General features: G+C 44.1%; 1 protein-coding gene across 3 annotated transcripts in view; it reads right to left on the bottom strand.

Moving 5' to 3' along the window:
- Positions 1 to 15,359, bottom strand: part of DENND2B (DENN domain containing 2B) — a 182,382-nt gene that overhangs the window by 9,458 nt on the left and 157,565 nt on the right. For all 3 annotated transcript variants that reach the window (XM_049821332.1, XM_049821334.1, XM_049821333.1), the window contains one exon: positions 14,824 to 14,972. In XM_049821332.1, the coding sequence (XP_049677289.1) occupies positions 14,824 to 14,972 (149 nt within the window). The remainder of the gene's footprint in view (positions 1 to 14,823; positions 14,973 to 15,359) is intronic.

Below are 15,359 nucleotides of genomic sequence, written 5' to 3' on the forward strand. Positions count from 1 at the left end.
TGTTTGATCTTGTCCCCATGAAAGTATTAATATGAGATTATGTAGTCTTATTGAGACATTCTTAATCACAAATTTCTCTTGAAGAAGAGATCTTTTGTCATGTTACAGACAAAAGATGACAATGCTGCTTTGCCACTCAAAGTTCATTTATATTCCTCTGGGCTATTTTGTTTTCCAAATCATTTTCTCATGATAACACATAGAAAGGTTTCCTTGTTGTGTACTTGGCTGTGGAGACACAAAGCTCAGACTGAGTCGAGGTACAGGAATTTCAGACATTACCATGACTCAGCTGAATTGTGGAGACTGCTTGTGAACATTGTTTAGGCCCATGTCAAAAGCAAATTAACGTGACTTAACAAGACATTTATGGTCCTTTAGATAGGAGGACATCTGCTATCAGTTTCTGGGTGGGTCAACCAACAAATAACCCCAAGTCTAGGCTATATTAATATCTAATCGCAGCACAATTACCATATTCTGAGGAACACACGTTGTCCACTGTTGAAGAATGAATGGACACTGCCCTGGCTGCAGAGAGCACTGCCGATGCAGATGCTAGCGCTGGATGTGTCTGTTTCAGAGGACCGTGGCTCATTGCATACTGGAAGTCACCAACTCTCATGAAATATTAAAGTCATATTCAGTTACACATACTACTTACATTGGAAATATTCCACAGACACACTTGATAACTGTCTTTTCTCTATAACAATAGCCAAAAGTCATATTCCTTCTCACTTCCTCCTCTAGCACCTACAATTTCTCACAGACCCAAGTGAGCCTTACACACTGAGCATCTCCTAAGTCGAGGACTAAGCCTCTAGCACAGACAACCACTTGCTGGCAGGGCTCCCAGGTCCTACCTTGCTACTCCTGTGCACCTCTACAGTCATATTGGCATTTGCATTGAAGGAGGGGAAGTTGAGAATATCCCTTCCCCTTCCTCCTCCTCTCCCAAGGGACAGACAAGCTTACTTAGCCAGGAGAGGAGGGAGGACTACCCCTTACGTGCAGGGCCAAGCCTCGCAGCAGCTCTGTCACTCCAGGGCTGGTGCCAGCTCTGTGCTATGCCGATGCTCTAGACCATGCACAGGGCTGGGACCGATTGTCAGAATCTGGTCCCTCTGCTTCCTCAGATGGAGAAATGTAGCCAAAAAATGTAAATTCACAAAGAAGTGTTTCCACTGCCCATGTTTACATTTCCACAACCTCTTCATGTTTCTCATTTCTCCCTGCTGATTTAATTATCTTACTCTGTCCACATTTGCTGAACTCTTTCATCTGCTGTGTTAACGCATACATGGTCCAGCCCACAACTCTCTGTGACCAAGTTACCTCCCTGACCCGCATCCTCTCATCTGCTCCACTTGAGGCTGGCGTCTGGAAGCTCCATCCCTCTCAGCTGTAGTACCTCGACTTAGGTGGGTATTACACACCCACGTGCCTCATCACAGGCCACGAACGTGCTTTTCTGTCATAGCTCCTACCCTTGTGCCATTGATGAACTGTGTAGCAAAAACAGACGCCTGACACTTCCCTCCTACGCCCTTCATGCCTCCCCAGATCCTGGATTAACTCCAGTCTCTGACAGGGAGAGAGAAGTCTGCGGCAACTCTGCAAGCTAAAATGGTCTGAGAGGTTTGCAGAGGACTCCGTAAAAGTCTCTGGGGAAAGGCTACAGGGCCAAGGATTCAGCCCATCTCCCCTCCAACACACCCAGACTGCAGAGGCGGAGGGGAAGGACAAAGCAGAAAGCTTGAAAAGCATCAAGTAAAGAGAAAATGGAAGTAAAAATAGTAGCAGACTGCTACAGTCTGGGTGGGAGATGGTGCGCATGTAGCATGGCTGTTCTGTGCAGGCAGTAATTTGGAGCAAACTGTGCTGTGCCAGATACAATACACACCTAAGCTCTGAAAAAACAAAGGTTTCTCTGGGTGCATAAGAATAAATAATAGCAGTACTTTTATTCGGGTGGATAAGACTAAGTAATAGCATCAGGGACAAGATATAAATGAAAATGTATGGGTATCGTAAGTGACAGTCTCCATACTCCAGCTGCCTCGTTGTAATTGGCTCCTGCAGCATTCCTGCAGGAGGTCAGCTTTTAAAGCAAGCCCTTGGGGATCCCTGGTTTGTTGGAAGATCTGGCTGGCAACGGGAAGATGTTACTGCTTTCTCCCTGCTCCACAATGTGGGTGCTCAGCTCCAGTACCCCCCTGACCCCCTGTACCCCCCATGACCCCCAGGCACTCTTCTTCTGAGGCTGTGTGCCCCCAGAGCCCCCCAGATCAATGGCTTGTGTTTCCCGCCCGGGGCTGCTGTGCTGTGAGGACATGTGTTTCATTAACCCAGATACCACCAACTACTCACCAAATAGGGCAGGGAGGAATAAAATGAGAATTCAAGAAAGTCTTTGATACAATGGTGCAGGACCTCTCCAGTTTTCTAGCCAGTGTAAAAGTGTCAGACAGGACAGTGTTTCTTCCTATGCAAAATTACTGCTGATTGTTTCTCTGTTACCACACTAGGACGTTTAAAAGCAAAAATATCTTCAATCCGTCTCTTTTGACTCAAACCAAAGAAATGACATGTTTTTCTAGCTTTTTAGCAAGAATAAATTGTTTGCACTAAGCAGCACCTTCCTTTCCACTGTAGCCCTGGGCTACACAGAGAAATGGGAGGCTCGTCTGGGAGAGGAAGATCACTTTTATCCTGCAGGGAGTGCAGGGAGCCCTAGGGAACGGAAGAGGAGGAAAGAAAGGAAGGGAAGGGAGGAGGCTGAATTAAATACAAAGGGGTAAAAATAAGACCTGGGAGGCAGAGCTGGGGGGGGGGGGGAGGGGGGGAGGGGAGACAAAATGAGCCTGGCAAGCAAGTGAAAAGGGAAGATGAACTGAGGGCAAAGAGGCTGGGATGCAAAACTAAGGGGCAAGACAGTGACTGGCTGGGCTAACGACACAAGGACCAGGGAAAACAATTCAATATGAACATGGATAAAGCTCTGTCATGCACATGTGGCCAAATTATTAGGTGCCTGTGAAACTTGCTCCTCCCTGCTGCTATAGTCAGATGGAAGGACGGGGAGACTGTCTGATGCCAATTACCCATCCTCATTCGGTACCAGAGATGCTGAGAGGGACTGCAGCTGCAGGATGGAAGGTCAGACACCAGCATAGCTGAAGGTGCGTGACAGAGGCTCAAAGCCTGCTCGTGGTACAGAAGCAAATCAAATATAACAGTGCTCGTACACGTCAGCCACTTCTGTACGGCTTGCCCCTTGCCCCGCTATGCACAGCCTGCTGATAAGCAGACAGACACAAAAGCACAGTTGCTACCAGGAATAATTTTCAAACTGAAAAGACAAGTTTCCTCCATAATGGTTATATTTACCTGTATGCAAGAGACAGAAGATTACGATCAAAACAAACACCAGGATTTGTAATAGATAATAAAGTAATTTATCTGGACACTGATACAAAAATTTTTTCTAATAATTACAGAGCAGCAGGAATTATAGTCAGTTCATGCCTGGCTTCAGCAATTAAAACAAAGGACGAGGGGACAGGCAAAATACTGGTTTAGGCTTTGATTCAGCAAAGTATTTCAGCACAAGTTTCAGCCTTGATTTACTTTCATCGTGCTGAAATACTTTGCTGAAATGAAGCCTCAAAAACCTTTTCTTTTTCCACTTCTATTTTAATCAGATCAGCCCTCAAGTACACACACAAGACATGATAGCCCCTTTTGAACCGTGAGTACCCTGACTGCTGTGGAAAAGAGTGCTGTCTGAATGGCTGTAAAGTCAGCCTCTGTCATCAGCAAGGCATGTTTCAGCTTCTGAAATTTGCATAATTTTTTACCTTTCTAGAAGCCCTTCGGGGTAAAGCAAACTACAGAGAATCCTTCAAGCATTATAAGGTGGTTTTGAAGTAGAGACTGTAATTTTTGAAGCTATTAAATAATTTTAATTTAATTTTAATATATTATTAATATATTTATTAAGTTTTAATAAGGTAATTTAATTTTTAATTAAATAATTAGATTCAACCTCCTGGACTGAGAATTCCCTGTAGCAGAATCCATCTGTAAAGGACCTACCTCTGTGTAGGGGTACACAGGGAGGAGGACTCGCCTGCTGCTGCCAAGGCACCTCTCCTCACCCGACCTTCAGGTAAATCTGTGAAAATCCAGGTAGCTGCAGGAAGTTCAGGATGGAGTGGTTGCATACATGACTCGAAAGAGGGTTCTGAACTTTGAATTTCCTGTTACTAAATTTGACCTTTCTCTAGAATAATAAGCGAGATGTTTAAAATCAATGTAGTGGCTGCATATTACATGGAAAATTGAGTGAGTTTAGGCTGTAAAAGCCAGACTGATATTTTGCATTGTGATTTATCTTTTAAAGCAAACACATAAGTAAGAGGTAAACTAAGAATCACGACGTGAGGTACTTAGTAGTTGGCCTAAAGTATGCAGCTAATACTGTATCCCTGATCAATACCCCACATCATTCTTTTCAGGAAATATAGACAAATCTGTGTGTGCATATTTTAGGTTACTTTTTCTCTTGATGCCAGGGGAGACCTGCCAATAGAAAGCTCTGCTCCTAGTGTCTAAATAAAATAGTGAATTCCTTAGTGTCAATGTGATCATGAGGGGAACACCCATAATGCATGTGAAGATCATGGTGAGCCAAGTCCGTTCGGGCCACGCTCATGCAGCAGCCAGTTCTGAACACTATATAATGACTACACACACTACAACAAATACGACAGTCAATCTCTGCAACTGGGGAAAGAGCTCTCTAAAGCACAAGTGAGAGATCTCCCCTGTCTGTTATGGACTGTAACAGATATTACACAGTCTTAGCAGTGAGCTAACGACTCAGTCCAGAAGCTGATGAAAATCCCTCACTGTGCACAGGAGCTTGACAAAGGAAAAATATTCTTCGAGACATGAACCTTTCCCAGGGGGGTGACTGATGTAGCAAACCAGGAGCACTGCTATTGCACCGTGCCCGTCAGCCTCCCAGGATCCATCCACTGCTTCCTCGCCTCTGGAGCCAGGCTTGTCCCCACGTGGCAAGCAGCAGCCTGATGCAAAAGTGAGAACCGAACTGTGCTTTTGCCAGGGGTGAAAGGCAGAGTCAAGTCACCGTGGCTCCCCTGATCTGAGTGCTGACACATTTGCTGCAAGTGACCTTTGTGACACCTCACGGAGTGCAAGCAAGGCCTCGGCGATAACACTGGCAGGGAGAAGGGGGCACAGGCTGATGAGGAAATGCATATTTTCCACATCACATCAGCCCAATTATCAGTTATCGTCCTTTGCAAAATCTTTTTAACTATGCTTACAACCCAAAGAGTGTAGCTACTTAACCCTCACACTGCTAAGATGGTGTTATTCCCCCCCACCCCCACCCCGACCCTCGCTATGAAGTCAAGCCAAACCTAAACCTTGTTTTCCAAGAAATGAGTCACACTTCAGGTTTTATCTGGTGCTTTCTGCAATGCAGTCTGAGGAAAGCCAAGCTTATAAAATGCTCACAAAGCAATCACAGTATGGCCTCACCTGTCTGGCAAAAGCAGTGCTGTAATTCCTCATCAGCGGGGCACCCAGTGACGCAGTTACTTTTGGGACACACTCCAGTGACTACTGAAGAAGAGTTACAGACAGCTCAGGCACCAGTTCCTCTGTGCTACTGATGATTCCAGGTAGAAAATTTTTTATGATAAACACAGTGGTTACAGTCAACAGCTTAAGGAATGAGCAGCTACATTACAATACCGTGGCACAGCCAGGAGGTGAAATCAGGAACAGTCACCACGCGGTAGCTGTCTACCCTGCTGGGATGATGTCTCCTAGCTAAACAGAGATGGACTGAAATATGATGTGCTCTCAGGGATTCCTATTTTAAAGCCTCTGGATTTGTCAGTCAAAGTAATTCAGATTTTCAATGTTTTATAATTATACAACTCATTAGGGGATATTATCAAAGAAGTGCGCGCAGGTTTCCTTTTGACTAGACAGGAGGCTTTCCTTTTGTTTTTCACCCAAATATTGGAAGACAGATATTTTACACAAAATTTCCAAAAGTTATCATAACTTTACACAAGTTAGTAAATTATTTTACTTCATTAAGAGCTGTGTTTTCAGAATGCAGCTCCCACCTTCCTGAAAAACCCAAGTGGCAGACAGTCTAAGGTCCCACAGATAACCTGCAAAGGACAGCCCTGGCTCATGGCACAGATCAAGGTTGCATCACATGGAGCTGGGAACTGCAGACCAGAGAATGCAATGTCTGGAGATCTCTCTCTCAGAGCATAGCTTTGAAGTACTGAACTTAAAAGAAAGCAGAGAAGAGTTGATTAAAGGGGAATGTGGTTTTAACGAAGACATTATTTTTTGCTCCCGTAATACTTGTGCATAAGAGAGGCACATGAAAACTTCCGGAGAAAGAGACATGCAAAGTGCCCTTCAGAATGAGGATTTGGCTTTTCAAGCAACTCGCGTTCAACCATACTTTCCAAAAAGTTCAAGCAAATAGGATTTTTGGCAAAAAGTCATTGCTTTGACACATCAGCCACCTGCCCAAGCTTTGTCAGGTGGTTACAAGAAAAAAACCCAACATTTCAAAGTAGAAAATTATCCTTAGTGCCCACAGAGTTATCCAGTCCCTTCCTGCAGGACAGTTTCTCAGCAGAAATCCATACCAAAAGTGATTCTGGCCCAGGTGCTCCAGAGAGTGTTAACTACTTGTTCTTTCCACACTGGGACCTTTGCTCCCACTAGCCCTTGTTAATGTTCACACTGGTGGTTTCAGAATTGCAGGCAATCATTGCACTATTAACAACGTGACAGCTGTAAGGTAGGATGAAGAATTTTTCTAGGCAGTAACAAAGGAGGAGAAGAACAATCCCAACCCCCTAATCCTTCTCATTCAGAAGCTGAAAAGAGGGAATCTCTCTAAATCCCCTTGTGGAGGAGCTGGAGGCCGAGTTGGGAAAATGTTGCAACTTACTGCCATATGGTTATTATGCCACTAAGCAATCCAAATGAGAATTACCAAAGAACATGGTCGTCTTCTTATCCCATTCCCTTTCATGATGAAGGGGAAGGGAGAGATAATTTTGTTGCACAAATCGTAAGTGGCAAAATAATGTTTTCCCACTGTAGAGTGTTGGCCAAAGCCAAAGGGCAGGAGGAAAAGAGGAAAAGGAAAATCATACAAACTCTACCCTTCTTGTGACATGGCATATTAAAAATGCCATCAAAGTTTACTGCATATTAAAGATGTCACTATTTGCTTTTCTCTCAGACTGCAGAATCTGAAACAAGCCAGAGACTTAGAAAGGTCATTTTGTTTCTTGGGCTGTCTCTTCTGCCTGACACACATTTTCTTACTGTCCACATACAGCATTTCTGTTGGCATCAGTCATCACACAATCTGAGTGCCAGAGAAATGTAATCCAAGTGGTACAAAATGTAAGTATCTCTTGAGACGGGGGAATAAAGTGCAAAATTTCTCTCAAAAATCTTGAGAGACAGCTCTGCTAGTTACCTTAAGCCACCAATTTCACATCACATTGAACACTTTCAATTCTAGCATTTAGACTGTAAGACAAGGCACTCAGCCTCTTGCAGGACTGGGCTGCATACAAACATCCTACTCAAAGAAATTTACTGGCTATATTTGGTAGGAAAGAAAGAAGCGGAATATCAAGAAATTGCAGCAACATCACGCCAAATAATCACATACATTGCAGAAGGTTTAAGGTATTTTTAAGTATATATGTTTCTACTTTGCGATACTTCATAGTGCAAGCAGACTGAGAAAAACCAGAGTCTCACAAAAGGAAAGCGATTGCAGGGTACGTAACAGAGACTCAGACGGACTCTAAAGGATGCTTCTTTTATAAAAGATGAAGGGAGCTGCAAGCTGTTGTCCCTTAGGTAAAGCAGGGGCAGTCTGCGGGTTCTAAATCACTCTTCAGTAAGGGCTGATCTGGCTCTCACTGGAGGAAATGGAAAATCTAGTTACTTACATGAGAAATAGGTGCTTTTGCTGTAGAATAAATTCTGTCTACTAGGCATGATTACATATTGGATTATTATACAAGGGGTCATTCCTTCCACTGCAGAAACTAGCGGAAGAAATTCTCTAGCTTATGTTCAGCATGTCAGATGAGACAAGCACAATAATCCTGACAGTATTAGGAAAGCACTTCAAGGTCTTTGGATAAAAAAGTACCAGAAGAAATCTCGGCCATTCATACTTCTCCTGGGTTTAGACATAAGATCTGGGAGCTATTACCCATTCCACAGGTACAGAAGCTTGCATCTCTAAATATCTCCTTCTTCAATGCACAGCTGATAACTAAAAAAAGTTTTCCCTGAGATAAAGAACTGGAATTCTAGCTCAATATAGGGCTGTACCAGATGTGACCAAGAGAAGACATTAGTTGTGTAGTTGTGTTGCTGTAGCCTTTGCTCAGAAATGGTACAGACCAGTTAGAGACTGGCAACCATAAATTCTCCCTCACAAGCTGGTTTCTGGCATGTGTTTGTTGTCAAATTTCTCTCACCTTTTTTTTTGTGGGAGGTTTTTGTGACAAAGGAAAGTAAAGGAAATCTTTATGACTGGCCAAAGCTCACTGTCTGTTTACTGAGCACACTCTCTCTCTTTGTCCTAACACACACATTTTCACCTTTTAACCTGCAGGTTGGCAGATTTTACGAGTATTACAATATGCAGACTACTGGAGAGGAGCATTCCCAGGCAGCAGGTGAGCCTGGTCAGGCCTATCACTGCTGTGATTAGTTTGTAAGAATTATAAGAATTACATTAGCTTGTAAGAATATAACTTTTGTTAATAAAAAATAAGGAACTAGGGAATGAGCTTTCACTTTAGTAATCTGCCCAAAAGTTTAGCTGCACTTGCTTTTCCACTTGACCTTGCTGCAGGGCTGAAGAACAATAGTTTAGTCGTACTACTAAAACATTGCCACTTATCTCCTATTTAAATTTGCTTATTTTAACTTGAGCTACAAAGCCATGCTATGTTTTTGTCTGCTAGATTAAAGGATCCCTAATACTGTTTTTCTAGGTAGGCACTGAGAGATGGGGACCAGGCTGCCTCTCAACTGCTAACTGTGCTGCTTTCTAGCATGGCCTCACGACTCCCAAAACAGATTGAAATATGAGGACAAGTGTCAATGCTCCCCGAACCTCCCGGGTGTAACACAGACAGCCCTAAACTGTCTCTGTCTGTGAGATTAGGGAAATGCCGTTGTTTGTTCCGAAAGCCTTTGCCCTTGAATACAAGTACACTCTGCTCCCCTTTTGCTCCACAAAGTTAACAGGGACATGCCTGCGGGATGACTTCCCTCAGTATTTACATATTTATGCTTCTGTCCTGTATTAGTCAGTGTTTCTGTCTGGAGCCCATAACCTTTGGTCAGGTCTGGGATCTGCCTGGACTTTCTACAGTTGTGTTGGAAGACAGATCCCTCCTGGCAGTCCAAAATACTTTGGGGAGGGGTAGGGATGTTTTTGGTCCTTAACAGGGTAAAAGTTTTTTATCCTTAATAGGATAAAGTCTTCCCACCTCATAGGTGCCTAGCTTGTGCGTGCAAAAGCACCTCTTGACTTCACGGGGCGAGCGCTGCAGACGAGGGTTTCAGGGGCTGCAGCACACCAGGTAGCAGACTGCTTGGTCTGTGTTGGGCCAGGGGATGTGTGCTGGCAGAGAGGCAGGGAAACACGGAGGGAAAAAACTCTCCTTGGGAAGACAAAGTCACCTGTGGCCATCCCTAAGGGAAGAAGACACTGATATGCAGGAGCTTTAGCTGCACTGAAGTTCACTGTCGTCCGACATTGCCTCACCCTCATTCCCTCAGATCTCCCTTGCACACAGGTAAAAATTTGTGTGTTTATTCACAAATTTACAATGTCTCATGAGATATTGTAAATTCAGCTGGCTCACACCTAAGGATGGTGCGTGATAGACACCTTTCAGCGGCAACACCATCCTGAAGTGTGCCCATCCCAATGCTCCTGCCCACCACCAGCCCCAGCACCCTGCTCTGCCCCTCTCCCAGCACAGGAGCTCCTGGTGTGACCTGGCCCAGGGGCTCATGTGGTTTGAAGAAACTCTTCAAAATGAGTGATTCCTACTGCGGCTGGGCTGTTACAGCCTCCTGGGTGAGGGAGAGCGTAGCACAGGGCAGGAGCAAACAAGGGGAGCAGGAGACAGGACTTCCTGAGCTGGCACTGCCACTTAGAGAAATGCCTGGACCACCTTCACCTTGGGGTACATTTCCAAGTTCACCTGTATGGTTTAGGAACATAAATCCCATTGCTGTCAACAGAGATTTTTTTTTTCTTGAGGCCCATGCTCCTGCTTCACGAAGACATAGCTGAAATATCTCATATAAAAACAAAATTCACAACAATGAAAAGTTATTTTGTCTTTTATGAGAGTAGGGACTCTGTAGAAGCCTTTCACAGCCTCTAAAGCTTCAGAAAAGCCACTGAAAATATTCTAGGATTTAGATCCACAACAAAAGACAAGCCTCATCCAAACACTTTCACTGACTCTGACTGGCATTGGACTGGACCCACATGTGAAATGTAAGCAAAATATGCTCGGAGTCCTTCACAATATAGTGGATTATAGCAAGAGTGGTTTTTATTTATAAAAAAAGGGGTTATAACAAAGTGACATTGAGATGCCCAAGGCCTTCCTTACCCCCCCCCCCCCCCCCCCCCCCCCAAACATTCAGGGGAAAAGGCAAAGAGACTGTTCTCACATGCATGGACACATCACCTCCTCAGCAAACATGTCCACAGATTTGTTTCCCCAGCATAAAACTAAAACAAGCAGACAAATATTTTTCTTCCAGTGTTTGCTTTCTATTTATTTTCTGTTGCTACCTTTGTGCCTGCAGCAACACCGATGTTCCCCAAGCCCCAGAACCCACTGATTTTGCAGCTGCTGCCTAGCCCTTCAAACCTCAGAGGACTACACTAGAGCAGCTCTCCCTTTGCAGCTGGCAGTCATGGGATTGCTTCAGAGTTGGGGTGAACAGGCAGAATGCCGGGAACATAAATAGGCACTCCCAGCTGGGACAGGGATTGGAACTGCAATGGGACATGCCATCTCAGTTGTGCTTTCAGCAGATGTTTAAGGAACTGGAGCTTTAAGTTACCTCTTTATGAGTTGTTATTATTCTTCCAAATTTCTCTATTGTTATCTCTATTCCTCTGTTGTTTTCTTGACTGTTCATGGAAAGCAAAATACTGAAAGGTCACTGGCAGGTTCAGATTTATTTTTGAAGGTGAGCAAATAGCTGCAGGGATTTATTCACTCAATTTCAAGCAGAAAAAATATATAAGCAACTTACTGGGACACCCCTCCCCCCCCCCCCCCCAACCTAACTGCTCATATCTAACCAAGGCAACCTCGCAGTCCTGTCATTCAAAACTTTACTATTGTTTTCTCATTGCTGGTAGCATCACTTTCTGTGTTGAAAAATGGCAACCTCTTCTGTGCAAAGATCAAGGACTATAAATTTTCACGTTCTGGGCACTATAAGAACCATAACTAACCATTTATTGAATGAATCTCACTTCACTAGGCATGACTTTCCCAAACCTGTATAATGTGTGAAATCATTTATTGCTTGGAGACCTGTTAAATGGGCAGCCACAAAAGTCCATTGCATCTCATTGTTTGAAGCCTAAACCTCAACATCATTTATTTCTAAGCTATTTTTTGGGTACGTGCAGAAATCAAACTCTTGTAAAATCTTTTTAATTTCCTGCTCTTGTTCTTTGGGCCCACAGACTGGACCTGCAAGATATTTCACTTCTTTTTTTTTTCCACATTACTGGTAAACTCCTTCAGTTTCAGCTGTGATGCCCATAAACAAAATTCACGTCAGACAAGGCAAAGGTTCCAAGACAGTTATTAGCTCAAAGCCAGAGTGTTTCATTTTAGACTTCATCCCCATTTAAACCATGAAAACCTCAGTAAGTATTGAATTTAAATCCACTGTCACTTTTCTCCAGGCCTTTGTCAAAGGACTCATTATTAGTTTCTGTTTTACAGTACCTCCTAGATCCCCATGCTGAGAGGGGCCACACTGTATCAAGTAGACCTGCGTGCACACTTGAGCAACAAGCAGTCTCTGTCCTGGAGCGTTTAGGTTCCCAGACCAGAAGAAAGATAAGAAAGAGGAGTTACATTTCCAGCATGTGTCACACAGCAGGTCGGAGGGTTCAGAAGGAGAGGTCAGGATTCACGAGTCTTAATCCAGGGCCTTATCTACCACATCAGATTTTGTCATACTCTTTTTAAACAAAACAAAGTATATGTATATAATAAAGGGTACATGCAGATATACTAAAGTATATGAAAGGTTTTGTCAGTATATGAAAGGTTTTGTAAGAAAGGTTCTGTCCCTTTTTACAAGAGCAACCACAAAACCTCATAAGCCTCTTGGATCCATCTGTATCCTCTCCTTTCTCAAAGTGCGTGCTAATGGCCCCTAATCCCATGGCTCGCTCTCACAACAGAAACAACAGTTCGCTGGAGAACAGTTTTTGCAGGAAAGCGCAATGTTTGGATATGTGTTTACTGAAAGGGACCTTTATCATTTGTGGTTCCTGTTGGTCCTGGTGTCCTATTTGTGTGTGCCAAAAGGGACAGCAGCAGCGCTTTGCCTGTAAGCAGGACTCTCTTATCCTCTACTCTGAGGCCTGTAGGACTAGGCAGCTATCAGGAGAAAGGTAATTGCACGGGCAAGCCTGAGCTACTAGCTTCCAGTCAGACTTGCAATGTGTATAAAACCCTGGTTGCCTGATGAAATCCTCAGTTACCATGAGCCCTCAGCATCGGCAACATGACTGTTTTCCAAGCCAAGCTGCCTTAAGCCTGTCAAAGTAGGTTTAATTGTTGCTTCTTGTCTCTGAACAGTGCCCAGAAGCATTATATGACATTGGCAAGGCCAACTGTCCCAGAGAAATGCTCCAGGGAATGGTTGCTTTCTGCCCCAGCCCTCATGGCTGAGGATGTCTCCTGCAGCAAGTCATCCCTGCAGTACTGTGCCCGTGGTCCACAGATCAAGGCTCAGGGTGCTTTGCCAAGCCAGGACAATACTACAAAGGAGTAACTGGGAGTTCCAAAGCAGAGCAGCAGTTGGCAGCTGCACGGCACAGCCCTCATTTTCTCTGTACCATTTCTGTGATTTTCCACTCAAATCATTATGCCATTTGAAGGAACATAGACCTGTGTCATTCTGAGTTACAGTCAGACTTGTGGGTGCCACTAATTCTGCTAAATGAATGGTAAAATAGAAACAGACAGAATGATGTAATTAAGCATGCTGTAGAAAAAGAGTCAGAAGGAACACACCAATGGTATTTTCAAAAGCCATCTGTCCCAATATTCATGGTGTCACACACATATCTACTGAAGTACTGCAGAAACCCTGGACTAGCTACACAATTCTCACCAGAAGTTTATGTGAAATTAAGTCATCCCAAATGCTCATTCAAACTAAGGGTTACTGACAAGGGAAGGGCTGAAATAAAATATTCCTGTTGTTCTAGACAACAAAAAAGACTGCTAAGGAAGTAACTTTATAACCTGAGAAGGGTCTGCAGCTTTAAGAAATTCTCCCCTAAAGGTTGTAAAGCTTTTACTATGCAAAGTATTTTTGCTATTATATACACTGGCGGCCACTAAGTGCAGCTATTATTTCTGGCGGTCATTCAGAGAAGGTCGGCGCTGATAAAATGTTTAACAGAGTTTGTTTGGGTAGATCCATCTGTGTTTTTAACCACCCATACAGTCTTTTCTGTCCTTTTAAAAGATGCTGGATGTTCCTGAGTCTAATAAATTATGGTCTTTATTTTTATTTGCCATCTTTTATTGTTTATCATGCCACAGCAAAGAACATCTTCTTTACAATGCCCATGCTTTTCTATACGGATTACACAAACATCTAGAAAAGTGATGATTCTTTGCTGTGGGGCAGGGTTGCAGCCTACACAGAGCTCCCATTTCCTTGGTAAAAGCCATATGGAGTTGTGACCTGTCACTCTCACTCCTTATACCTTGGGGTCAGTTCATGCCTCAGAGGAGCCAAGGAGGGGAGATTGCCATCAGAGGGCAGGGAAGTAAGAGGTATGTTGAAAGGATGTAGCAAGGAGCCCAAGATGGAGCTTCGGAAAGGAAATGTTTTCAGGTTCATGTGAGGACCAGGAAAAATATTATGACTAGTTGGGATGGACCACAATAGCATTCTTAACACTCCCACTGGATGGGTTTGGTAGTGCAGGATTTGAAACAGACGCATTAAAAACTCTCTGTACTGCATGGAGCAAACCAGGTGAACTCTCAGCACCCAACTTCCCTGCCTGGCTGCACTGCATGGCCAGGAGGTGAAGCACCTCAGTGACGATCTCTGCTACTGTTTATGAGTTCTGTGTTCCAAAACCTGAAATGAAATATTGCTAGGAGTCTATTGCTTCAAAACGCTGTGCAAACATTTGCAGACTATGAAGCAGGTGAGTATTTGTATCGCCATTTTACAGATGGGAAAGTAAGACAGAACAAGCGGCTTGTAGCTACTGACCACCAGCAAATGTGTGCCCCACCTGATGCAAATAACTTCCATTGATGTAAAAATTATTTAGATCCTACAGTGAGAGGATCCTCACATCTGACATCCATTCTGGACATTTCATAAAGCTTTTTGTATCCAGATATAGTAGTGTCCTGAACGTGTGGTTCAGGTCCCCTTGCCACTTACCTGAGCTTATCTGCTACAAAAATCACACGACGCTCCAAGAGGAGAGAAGCAAAGATCCTGATGATCTGACGAACACTGAGGCACTTGAAAAGGCATTCGAAGTCCACGTGTTCCAGGCGCGAGTCCATGGGCCGCCGCAGCTCAATGACCTGAACACATCCAACAAACATCAGTCAGCATCACTGGTCAGGACTGACAGCGCCAGGGGCACCTGGCACCCCAGCCCAGGCCCTCCAGCTCTGCTCCATGCTTTCCTGTTGAGGGGACGCAGAGAACGACCACCATCCTCTTTTGCAAACTGAGGCTGGAGGCACAGCACTGCAGTGAAATGGCGTATTACACAATTCACTGTCAAGTCATTCTTCTTCCCAGAATACAGTTATGCGCATTAAATCTCCTGTCATTTCCGAGGGAAGCATAATTCTGCCTTCTAAACGCCCTGTCAGAAATTTAAAGCTTGGCTGAGGCAACAGTATGAAGCACGTAACAAACTGGAAACACTGGAGTCGGAAGCTTACGGGGTTAAAACAGCCATA

This window comes from Accipiter gentilis, chromosome 17 (assembly GCF_929443795.1).
Source record: "Accipiter gentilis chromosome 17, bAccGen1.1, whole genome shotgun sequence".
Taxonomy (NCBI): domain Eukaryota; kingdom Metazoa; phylum Chordata; class Aves; order Accipitriformes; family Accipitridae; genus Astur; species Astur gentilis.